A 12677-nucleotide genomic window follows, 5' to 3' on the forward strand; every position below is an offset into this window, starting at 1 on the left:
TTTCAAGTTTCCAACATTCCTTTTAAACTAAATATTGATGTATTCCTTCCCCATGTATATGTACGTTGTAGTTTATAGAACATTTTCAAATATCTTATTTCATTTAATCTCTAACTCGATGATATCCGAATGGTACACATGAGGCTGACGCACTGGACACTTGACTTGACCAATTGTGCAGCTCATAAAATCACAAGCTGGACTTGAAGCCCAGGTCTTCTTCTCATACAGAATTTTACTGCATGCTTCTGAAAACAGTTATCATGAATTTTCTGATAGAGTGTTAATCATTCATAATTACACAGTGTTTCAACTTTCCAGAATGTTATATGTTAATAGAGGACTTCTAGATACAAGCTTGAGACCAAATAAACCTTTTCAGAGTTTCCTAAGCCATGTCTTGCCAGCAACATATCAGAGAGGCCTCAAACAAGCATTTTAGGATTATAGTAATCCCTCTCTAATTAGGTTCTTAAAAACCCTAATTGTAAATAAGCCAGTGGTTGAGGACTGTAAGACTTTACTGTAGAAAATAGGACTCTGTGGATTTATACTGTGTATGGGTGTCAATCTAGTCAGGAGATGTTAGGTTTGCATTTTGTTGTTCTGACATTACTTTCAAGGAGCCCTGGCAGCATAGTGGGTTACGCATTATTAGGCTGCTAGCCACAAGGTCAGCAGCTGAAATCCATCAGTTGCTCCTTGGGAGAAAGATGAAGCTTTATGCTTCTGTAAAGATTTACCACCTCAAAAACCCTATCCAAGGTTGCTCTGAGCTGGAACCGACTAGATGGCACACAATCACCACAACATGTTACCCCAAGGCACCCTGGTCATACAGCGGTGACATGCCCGGCTGCTCAGTTGCTCAGTGGGGCAACTTCCATAAAGATTACAGCCCTGGAAAACCGATGAGGCAGTTCTACTCTGCCCTGTAGGGTGGCCATGAGTCACAATTCACTCCACAGTGAGTTTTTATCATTACTTTCAGTATTCCTACCACAAACTTCGGAGTCCTGGTGTGGTGCTGGAGTGAGGTCGGTGATTCAAACCCACCAACCACTCCTTGGAAACCCTCTACAGGGTCACTGAGTCGAAACTGACTTGACAACACATAACCCCCACCATCACAGGCTTCAAATTCCTCTCACAGTGGGCTGCTGTTCCTTTGGGCTGAAGGTGGGAGCTAGAGTGCTACTCTGCCCTCAGCTCTCAGTGGTGGCCACAAGCCTGCACTAAAGGTCTCTTACTAAGCTCTTGCCCCTTGCCCACCTGTCTGCTGGCTTCTTACTCAGCATTGGGCTCCTGGTTAAGGCAGAAGGTTTATGTTGTTCTGGGCCCTCCTCTATAGGCTAAGACTGATCCCGAACACCTGGGCCTCAGGTGTGGGGCTTTCTCCGTATTCTGACCCTTTTTCCACTTGGCAGCCAAACTCTGCCTTGTATCTTTTGCTTCTCTTCATCCATAGGGTTTCTAGTTTCTGCCCCAGAAGTGGGAGACCTTTTCTTGGTGTGTCTACTTCCCTTTCATCCTGCTGCTACCTGTCCCCCAGCAGAGGGTTCTCACTGGTCTCCTAGTCTACCCCTTTCTTGTGAAGCCCTTGATAAAGTTTCCTCTCAAGTCGAATTGAGAAGTGGTCGGAGGAACGACAACAGAGATGAGGAACTACAGCAGAGATGCCAGAATGTTTCTTCTGGAGACTGTAAGTGGGATTCCATCAGTTCATGCTTAACTCCCAGAGCCTCTGGACTTGGGAGCTCACAGTTAGCCTTTTGTTGTGTTCTGTGGAGTGGATTCCCACCCACAGGGAGTCTTTACGGCCAAGTAGAATGGCTCCATAGAGCTCCCTTGGCTGTAATCTTTATAAGGAACACATCACCAGATTGGTTTCCTGCTGAGCCACTCACTGGTGCTTTCAAACTGCCAACTTTTCAGTTTGCAGCCAAGGGATTCAACACTATGCCACCAGGGTTCCTTTAACAGTATGTGAAGACTTAGCAGTCTCTTCTTCTTGTGCACTACCACAAATGAGAGATTCTGTCTCTTCTGTCCTAGGAAGGCCTGGCTCCTTGTTAGAAATTAAGTTACTTGGCTGCCTTGTGAACTCAGCTATGTGATGGGATTAAGAAGATTTGATTTTGTGGTTTATCTAACTTTTTTTCATTAAAATGGAAGCAACGTTTTCTTTTTGCAACTTCCTACATCCTAAATGTAACTGTCCCAAGACTCTTTAAAACCTTTTCTAAAATAAAACTTCCTTGTTCCTTCAGCCAGAAGAGCTCACTGTACTTTTTATTATAATGTTTATGTGTCTGTTTTGAGGAGCCCTGGGAGCATGTGGATTATGAGCTGGGCTGATAAGTGCATGGTCAGCAGCTCAAATTCACCAGTCGCTCCATAGGAGAAAGATGAGGCTTTCTGCTCCTGAAAAGATTCACAGCCTTGGGAACCCTAGACAGGGTCGCTATGAGTCGGAACCGACTCCATGGTGCTTAATGACAAGAAGAACAACTGACCTGTAAGCTATATGAGGTCATGTCTTAATAACCTTCTGTTAGCAGTGATTTAGCACCCCATCTTACACATAAGGCAGGCACTAGTAACATGCACTGGTGGGTGAAAGAGCTTTGAGGAAAGGTGAGCAGGGGAGTCTTGAATAGGTGGATGGTTAGAAAAATGAGGTGACTGCTCTAAGCAGAGGCAGGTAAGAATAGATGTGATTTTCTGTGTTTTAGTTTAAACTTTTATCCATATGTGAACATTTTGTTGGTAACATCCGTAGTCCAAAATTAGATACAAATACGAATTTAAAACAATTGAGCAGCATTTTAGAGGGAGACACCAAAGGACACCGTTTTTCGGGAAGCAGCTGAAGTTATAAAAAATACCTCTTCACATAGAATTCAGACTCAACTCGAACACATTCTTGTAAAGCAAACGCTACTTTTCTGAAAGATTCACTGCAGTGTTAAGAGAAATGCTTCTCTAAGAGAAAGTGCTTTGCAAGTAGATGTGAACACTTCTGAGAAGTAATGACCAAGGTGGTTAGCAGAATGCTGAGACCAGAAAATGGTTTTCAGCTCTAGGAGTTTCTGTATGGGGTTGGCTTCCTTCACCTTTCAAGCCATGGGACTATCCCCCTGTGCCATACTTGTGAATCTTAACAGATCTCTTTCTAGTCCCCTTGTCTGGCTCAGTACACCTGTGGTTGTATTTTCACACAAATGCCAGGTGTTGCCATTTTAGGTTAGAATATATGAGGTATTCTAATGTAACAAGATCCAGGAGTGCCTTCGTTCATCAATTATACTAACTTATGAACATCCGACTTATGTATGGATAACTGTACTTGCCTTTTAAAGTTATTAAATTTGCTCTCTTTGAAATGATTGAACCAACCACTTTAAATGATTAAATCAACCCCTACTCACAACAAATTTTCATCACAATCACCTTCACTTGCTATATGTGCCGATTTTAAATCATTGAAAAGGCTTTGAACTTTTTCTTGCCCTAAAGTAAGGCAAATAACCTGTGCACCTGTTCCAACTTACCTACAAATTTGACTTAAAGACACACTAAGGAACAAACCTCATTTGTAACCCAAGGACTGCCTGTAATTAAGGAAAACTCTAGGTACCAAGTGTCTTATATTAAGGAATGCCTTTGTTAATGTAACAGCAGCTGCTTCATTAATAACTTATTCCTTTACCAGTTGAAGACCAGATTATTTCTCAGGTTTAAGAATTGTTTTGTTTTTTTTTCCTTCTCCCAATTTTATATGGAATTTTGGTTCAAGAGCTTTGTCCATGAAGATTTTCAGCTTCCTTATTTCAAGACAGAGAAGTACAGTCTCTCCTCATGTTGACAGTCTTAGGGAGGTATCTGTTGATTGGTTTTGCCATGATACTTTTTAGTCACTTGCGTTTAAGGGAACCAGTGGAGGAAGGGTCTTTTGAGTGGATAAGGACAGGAGTGTTTCCCTACCTACAGATGTTGGAAAAGAAAGCCAAACTCTTTTGTATTTGTGTGTATATTGACATTTGAATGTTCAATTGTTGCTGCTGTCTTTAAAATTATTTGGGTCGTAGATACTGACTAATTTATTTGACTAATGTTTTCAGTTGAGAAGTGGTCAGAAGGAATGGTACAAGAGAAGAAAACAGAATGTGTAATGGAAGTGGAAAGACCATCTGTCATTTCCCCAGAACCTACACGGAAGGAAAAATCTACAGACACAGAGGAGGACAACATAAGTGGCCCACTACTTATCAACAAAACCACCCAGTTTCCATCAGTTCATGCTGAACTCCGAGAGCCTGTGGATGAACATGACATAGTTTGTGGTTCTCCTTCGAAACCATCCACCCCGAAGGCTACTACCCCACCTTTATCACCATCTCCAGCAGCTGTCCCACCAGAGTTTGCCTATGTCCCAGCTGATCCAGCTCAGTTTGCTGCCCAGATGTTAGGTAAAAATTCATCTGTTCATTCTAATCAGTCTGACGTTTTAATGGTGGATGTGGCAACAAGTATGCCTACTTTTCCTGAGGAGGTGCTGAGCTCAGAGGCTGCTGAAGATACCGTGGTGCCCCCTCCGCTTGTGTGTTCTGGAGAGGTGGTAACAATGCAGGCTCTGAGCCAAACATCTGTCCATGTAGACATAGGTTCTAAACCCAAAGACGAGCAGGCTGAACCATCAACGGCTTCCTCACTCCCCTTGCAGGATGAACAAGAACCTCCTGCTTCTTATGATCAAGCTCCTGAGGTCCCTTTTCAGGCTGATATTAAGGTTACATCAATCCTTCATGTATCATCTATATATAATGATGTGCCTGTGACTGAAGGAGTTTCTTATGTCGAGCAAATGCCAGAACAAATAGTTATCCCTCTTACTGATCAAGTTGCTTGCCTTAATGAAAATGAGCAGTCACCACCAGATAGTTCAAAACCTGTAGCACCCAAGACAGCTTCAGGCATGTCTGCAAAATCTCTAGATTCTGCAAAATTTGTTGTACAGTTGGAGGAGGATAACACACAAGTGTCCTCAGTACACTTGGAGGCAGAAGGAACAATTCTGTTCTCTAACACCTCTTTGAAAGGTCTGCAAGAGGTGACTGAACAATCCCTGCATGCAGAGGGCTCTGTTGTCCAGTCAGTAGGTTCTGAGAAATCTCTGCACCTTGAGATGGAGGTCAGTACCATAATCTCTGACAGTACTGGGCAGGATGAGCCATGGGAAAACTCTGCATCCCAGGAGACGGAGGTCAACCCTGTGCTCTCTGGGGGATCTGCAAAAGATGTGTACTCAGGTACATCTATAAGATCATCTAGTGGCTTCCCCAATCCTGTTCCAGAAGGTCTGACAGAACCAGAAATCGAACCAGAAGGGGAAACACCACCTGAACAAGGTTTGATGGAGCCAGGTAAGATAATGAGATGCTTACACAATTACCAATTGCATTTCAGGTGACATGTGTACTTCAGGCAACCGTCTAGGTAGGCTTCCTTCATACAGGATCAAAAGTCTTTCATTTTCATTAGTTTTTAAAATGCCAGACCTGCTTAAATGCTTTGCTGTATTTGAGATTTTACTTTCATGAGATGAATAATTTTAAAGTGACATCCCTGAAGTTTGGTCATGTAGCATTTTGGTTTTATTCTTTTCGACACATTATGTCATGGAAAACAATGAGAGCCTGTGGTCAGGCAAATAAAAACAAAAAACGATTTTGTGTTCCGATTACAAAACTGTAATTAGGGGTTGTTGGTTTGCAATTACTCATTTGTGAATGCAAAATCCATCTCCAGCAATGCATTTACATAGGTTGAGGCATGTAGCCTCCTCCACTTGAGAAACAGGGAAGGAATCAGAATGAAAGAAATGGTGGTGTGTTTGACTGCTTTCGCACTGAGGTAGGAGAGCTCTGCAACCAGGTTTGGGGAGCTAGGTCAAGCATGGATTTCCTGCCTGGGAGCTTCTGCAGCTGAGTGAGCAACTTCATAGCTGGATGGAGAGAGGAGAGGTCAGGTCAATCTCTGTCTCACAGAGATCAGGGAGGGATATGCGGCAGAAAGGACTGCTCATCAGGCACTTGAGCAACAATGGACGCAGCTCAGATGATTGGCTTCCTTCTGTCTGTCCCCCCAACACGTGCCCAAATCAAGATGCTTTCCTAGCTGCTGAATAACCATCACTGTTTTACTGTGATACAGACATGAGTGGACCTCCGTCTCAATCCAATTATGACGTTTGGTCTGCTCACCCTTCTGCCCCACCGAGGCAATTGAAGGAACCTTTCTCACTCTAAGTATAGCTATGGCATGCATGAGCCAGTCTCCCCATTCCTTTTACAAAAGCTCTCTCAACTTTGGCTCTTCCCAGAGCCAGAATGCTATCAAAAAGTTACTAAAGCAGGTATTTAGAAGAGATCAAATTCTGTCTGGCAGTGTGATGGGGATTCTGTGCAGCTGAAAAAGCTGAGGGGAGTGTTGGCAGTGTAGCATTTGGGATCGGCATTATCCTTGTGGCTTAAGCAGCACTTCCATACCAAGTCACGGTTTTCAAGTGCTGAACTTTTTAATGGTATTTAACAGCAATAGCAACAAAAACTGATTGAGCTATCAATGATCTCTCCCTTGTAAAGGACTGGAGACTTGGCTTGCACATAATTATTTAATAAGCTTGAAGATCAATTGGAAGTATCTGAAGCTATTGAAACCCTTGCTGCTTTATCATGTGTATAGTGGTATTTTCTCTTCTGGGGAAAAAAGGCTGCACCATGGATAGACGACCTAGTGTTCCAAGGTGAAATAAACACATTTGAGCAAAATGAAGGAGTGCAACTACCCATAAGGAACTTTTTTCTCCTAAGTCTCACCTTCTGGGACTAGTTCTTCAAGACAGTACTGTCTTCATTAGACAAGTCAAACTTTAGAGCTTCCTGGGTGTAAGATGAACGACACGCTTAGATTTCTGTGTTCTTAACCCTGATGGGACTACCTTGGACCCATGAATTCAAACCTTGTTTACAATAAGGGGTACTCCATGGGGTTCTGAGACCTATGGGGGATAATGGTGCTGTGAATGGCCAGAAATATTTGATGATGTGCACAAAAAAATGACACCTGTTGTTGTTAAGTGCCGTCGAGTCATTCTGACCCATAGCAAACCTGTATAGGGTTTCGGAGTGGCTGATATGCTTGAACTGTAGTTTAAACCAGACTTGCAGCCCAGCGCCTTTACCCTCAGCGCTACAACCCTCAGTGCCACACCAGGACTCCTAGTGCAAATGCATTAACCTTGTTTTCAATGGCTTAACATACTCCTCAGTTGATTTTCCTATAAAGCCAGAAGCTTTGTTGACTGTACATTTCCTGTCTGAGGCACCTGTAGAAGCCCTGTCTAAAGTTTAAGTCCAGGAACAGCAACTTAGAATGAGATTGCTTCTTCAGCCACAACGCTAATGTCCCTGCCATTGTTATCACAACAACACTGTTCTCATTTTCAACTACGGAGAATCTTTCTTCTTCCACATTACCAAACACAATTTACTCAGCCCTCTCTATAGCATGCTTTATGGCACATATTAATACAGCTGTTTGCTTATATGTTAAAAAAAAAAAAAGATTTGCAAATATATTTCTGTGCATAGCGCTTGATACAGAGACCAAATCTTTAATGCCTGCACATTTTTTTTTTTTTTATAGCAATAGCAGCAAGCGAAGCAGGACAACCACCACCATATTCTAACATGTGGACCCTTTATTGTCTAGCTGATATGAATCAACAAAGCCGCCCATCACCACCACCTGCACCTGGGCCTTTCCCCCAAGCAACCCTTTATCTATCTAACCCTAAGGATCCACAGTTTCTGCAGCATCCACCGAAAGTCACTTCTCCAACTTATGTGATGATGGACGACAGCAAGAAGACCAGTGCCCCACCTTTTATTTTAGTAGGCTCAAATGTTCAGGAAGCACAGGATTGGAAACCTCTTCCTGGACATGCTGTCGTTTCACAGTCAGATGCCTTGAAGAGATATGCTGCAGTACAAGTACCCATTGCTGTTCCTGCAGATCAGAAATTCCAGAAACATACCCTAAATCCCCAGAATACTAGTCCTCCTACGAGTGGACAAGATGTCCCCCGACCACAAAGCCCAGTGTTTCTTTCTGTTGCCTTCCCAGTAGAAGATGTAGCCAAAAAAAGTTCAGGATCTGGTGACAAACGTACTCCCTTTGGAAGTTACGGTATTGCTGGAGAAATTACCGTGACTACTGCTCAAGTTCGCAGAGCAGAAACTTAAAGCTGGTAGGTAAATTTCCCTACCTTAATATGTGGGCCTTAACATGCTTGAGTTTTCAGCAGTTTGATTTGTTGACCTGGAGATTGAGATATATATATATTTTAATTAAATTGAATTGCAGTAATATGCAATAAGCTGGGTATACTCTAATTTGACGTGGTTATTGTCTCTTCAGCTTCTTTACCACCAATTTCTGATAAAATGCACAAGTGTGTCACACCATCATGACCTACACCAAGAATCTCTAGGCTGCCAGCCAGCCAGTGTAGACACCCTTGACTATTGTTCTGTGCTTAGCGTTGTGTCAGAGGCTAGAACGGGGCGGATTAAGAAACAGAAAACCCAGTTTTATATCAGAACCTGATCATTTAGTTGGCATGTTTTATGAGCGGGCAGAAGCACAGGTTCGACATGAAAGTAGATACCTACTGATTATATGTGGAGCACCTGACAATGCACTGAGTTTTGAACATTTACAGTGATCTAGACAGGCTGGAAACACAGTAAAGAGATAAGGAGACAAATGGAATTAACTGTATGTAGATAAGGTAGTTTCTCACTCACAGGTCATTTTTAGATTTGTCATTTAACCAATACTTAACCACCCTACCCAACCTTTACCTGTGTATAGTGGTGTGAGCAAAGCATGGAATTTACTTCTTCAAGAGGGAGGCAGACCACAAAGTAAATTACAATCTGTGAATGAAGAAAATGAACAGATGGCTGCTATAGGCCCTCCTGTATTAGTGGGCATAAACCTGGGTGTCCTGGCATTTCTTGGAGGGCTATATAAACCACTGCCCAAGCAGGAGAAGGAGGCAGACTGGAGAAGGGCCTCCAGAAAGAGTCCTGTGGCATTTTGGGAAACTGAAAGTAGGTGTAAATAAGACTGCCTGGGAGGAGCTGGGAGGCAGTATGCCAGATGAAGCTGGAGAGGTTAAGAGTGGCAAGCAGAGATACCTGGACTGAAAGTTAAAATGGAAGTCAGCATAAATGTTTTAAGCAAAAGAATGGTATAATCAAATTCACTGATTAGAAGTGGAGACAAATAGAGAAAGGAGAGCGATAAGGTAGGTGTGTGTATATAATACAAGTGTTAAACATCCACACCAAGGAGTTCAGTTACTTAGAATAATTTGTTGTACTTTCCAGATTCTGAATATATGAGAGATAGAGAAAAGCCAGATTTCATTCATTAGTCCATGTACTATACACTTAACTAGATTTAAATACAGAAAACCGTCATCAAACAGTCTTAGGGTGGTTTGCATTTCTGCCCTCTCCACATAGTAAACTGCGTAGTGATCTCCTTGGATTATTAGTAGAGTTTTCAAGAGCCTGTTTTCAGCATGAAATACTAAGATATTTACTGCAAGAGCTCAGGTGACTATTCAGATGAGTTCAGAGCTTAAGAGACAGAGAGCACAGACCTTGGAATTCTGATCTCCCACTCATTTCACACATTCCGTGTCTTCAGTAAATCTAAACAATTCAATGTTTACATTATTCCTAACAGATGCTGAAAATGCTGCTGGCTGAGTCGACATTCAAGGTGGAGCCTACCACCAAGAATAATATTTCAATAAACTTCATGCAAGCATAAACCTTGTGTTCTTATCATTTAGAAGGTATGCAAACAACTTAACACAAAAGCCTTTAATCTTTTCAGACTGGTGGAGCAAAAGCATTTTCTAACTCATAGATATGTTGTTACATAAAAAACACCCCTTTTTGTAAGCCATTCCCACTGTAGCAGATCTAGTCACACGTTTTCTCAAGTATTCCCTACTTTTACCAAGTGCTAACTGCCTACATTCTGGTTCTCTCTCTAACCCTTGGAGACTGAGGCACCAAAAGGACTTGCTCATAAGAATACTCGTGAGAATTTAGGACTAAAAAATTAACGGCAGCATTAGTATATTTGAAACTTAAAAGAAACCACACTTTAGGGAAACATTCTAAAGCCTTTATTTAGCATTAAGTAAACTATTTCATTATAATTTTTAGAACTATTTCATTATAACTTGTTAACTTTAAGACAGCAATTAAAATAATTTCCTGGCAGCTACCTACGGCCCCTCAGAGCAATATCTCATTTTGGGGTTGTGTGACTGGATAAATACCATATGATTAATGTACCCCAATTAAAGGGGCCAGGCTGCTGTACAGTAGGTCTCCATCTATATTTTAAGTACACAGGTGCCTTGCAAACTTGAAATGCACAAGACTTCCTTTTACATGATTTGATACTTACATACAGGAGTGCAAATTTCTCCGGTGGCACTTGCCACTGGAAGTTGAAGCATTTAAAAAGGTTTGTCATTATGTAATTAGGATTAAAATCTCTATTTCTAGGGCATTTTTGTGAATTGCTAAGATTGTTTTCTATACATATTTTCAATTCAAACTTGTACAATTTAAATGGTCATTTAAGTTTAATGACATTGATTACAGACAATTGTAAAAGTAAATTCACAGCACTACAATAACATACCTTTCCAAGTTTAATTCTTTAGAATTTTTAAGTCAGGAATACCTTTTGTGAATATTTGGGCTTTTGTTTTGTTTGTAGAAGGAAGGATGGGTAAAGCAGAGGATTAGTATGAAGAAAAGCCACCTTATCAATGTAGTCTTTACAAAATGACATAACCGCCTCGATATTTGAGCACATACATATAGATTGTATCATAATTCTAAACATTTCAAAGTTATATCTAAAACATTCAAGCATGACAGCATAAAAATATGCAAAATAACTTGATTTGGAATTACTATAGAATTTATAAAGCTAATGTTACATTTATGAATCAACCTTTAGTAAATATGGCAACAGTGACCATGAAAAGCATATTCCCCTAGTTCTCTATAAAATAATTTTCCAAATAAGTATGTTTGGAAGCAAAATTATCTGTTCTTCCCAATTCTTTCATTACTATGATTACCTTGTGCTCTACTTTTCTGGGTGAAATGCAAGTTATGGTGGGCTTTTCTTCACTTCTTTTTTTTTTTTTTAAAGATTGAGTAGAAATGAGGAAAAAAAAGTATTAAAACATAGGTTTAAGACTTATTTGTAAATGAGCCGACTGCCCTGACTGGTTGCATTTTAATAAATGTCAGGCAAATTGAAGTAGTTTCTGTCCCAGTAGCTTCCCGAGTAGAGCCAGTCCTGTGCGCCATTGTAGGGGTTAGGGCCTTGATGGAACCACCTAGTCAAAGAGAAAGGGCAGACTTTATGAGGGAAAGTGTTCACAGTCACCGGGCATCTGCTGCTTCACTTACATGCAGTGAGATCCTACAGCTGCCAAGGTCTTCCTCTCTCCATTCTGGGACTTGTATGGGGATTTCCTATATAACGTTTCCCAAGAGACTTTGAAAAAAATGAGTTTTTCTCTTTAGGGAACGTGTGTAGAATAATATTCCAAAAGATGTAATGATGCCATGCAAAAGGTTTATTAATATTTTTGCAATACCACTTCACAGATGTTGAAGCTTGGGTCTTAGGGGTTGATTTTAAGGGCTGTGGAGTTGGTTCTGACTCATAGTGACCCTGTATGGGGTTTCTGAGGAGTGACTGGTGGATTTGAACCACTGACCTTGCTGTTGAAACTGACCTTGTGATTGAGTATGTATCCTCCAGCCACAGCAGGGGGTGATAGAACCAATGTATTTGTCTACTAAGTTCACTCTGGAGTCCCACTCCTCGTCCACAAGGCACTCTTTTAACCAGTCAGAATAAGGAAGCGGATTTCCACAACAGTGATAGGTAAGGTGCCGGGGTCACAGGGAAATGTCCCCCACATTTTAGGTGGTTTTTCCACAGTTTCAGACCGATCATGATGTTGAATTAGAATGACTTTTTATTTCCAGGCTGCTTTTATTCTATATTTATCTGAAAGAATCCTAAGTTATTTCCCTCAAATGCTTAAAGCCTCAGTTTGCAACTGGGCTTGAGTATAAGAGAAGTTCAAGAACTTGCCCAAGCTAGTAAACACACTTAGGTCTGATTTTAACAAATGTGACTTCTTTTCAATACACTTATGCCATACATATTGCACCTGAATTTAGAAACCATCTCATGAACAGATTTAATGCATTAGACACTAATGTCTAAAAACCAGAAAAGCTGAAGGATGACATCAAGAACATACAGAAAGCAAAATGTCATTAAAAAGACAGGAAAGAAAGGCCAAAATGTACAGAAGAACATTTTATGAAGCAAGCATAACCCTTATACCAAAACCAGGGAAGGACATCACTAAGAAAGAAAATAATATCCCTCATGAACATAGATGCAAAAATTCTCAACAAAATGCTAGCCAACAGAATTCAGCAACACATCAAAAAGATAATACATCATGATCAAGTGGG

At 41.1% G+C, this 12677-nt stretch overlaps 2 protein-coding genes across 4 annotated transcripts in view; one reads left to right on the top strand and one right to left on the bottom strand.

Moving 5' to 3' along the window:
• Positions 1-8309, top strand: part of CABYR (calcium binding tyrosine-(Y)-phosphorylation regulated) — a 21567-nt gene extending 13258 nt beyond the window's left edge. For 2 of the 3 annotated variants that reach the window (XM_006835022.1, XM_006835023.1), the window contains 2 exons: positions 4125-4472; positions 7711-8309. In XM_006835022.1, coding sequence (XP_006835085.1) covers positions 4125-4472; positions 7711-8309 — 947 coding nt within the window. The remainder of the gene's footprint in view (positions 1-4124; positions 4473-7710) is intronic. The other variant, XM_006835024.1, reaches the window with a different exon arrangement.
• Positions 8310-10257: 1948 nt separating this feature from the next.
• OSBPL1A (oxysterol binding protein-like 1A) overlaps positions 10258-12677 on the bottom strand; it is a 274214-nt gene continuing 271794 nt past the window's right edge. Inside the window, exon 27 of the mRNA XM_006835025.1 lies at positions 10258-11515. Coding sequence (XP_006835088.1) covers positions 11413-11515 — 103 coding nt within the window. The 3' untranslated portion in view covers positions 10258-11412. The remainder of the gene's footprint in view (positions 11516-12677) is intronic.

Source organism: Chrysochloris asiatica, unplaced genomic scaffold, assembly GCF_000296735.1.
Source record: "Chrysochloris asiatica unplaced genomic scaffold, ChrAsi1.0 scaffold00015, whole genome shotgun sequence".
Classification (NCBI taxonomy): domain Eukaryota; kingdom Metazoa; phylum Chordata; class Mammalia; order Afrosoricida; family Chrysochloridae; genus Chrysochloris; species Chrysochloris asiatica.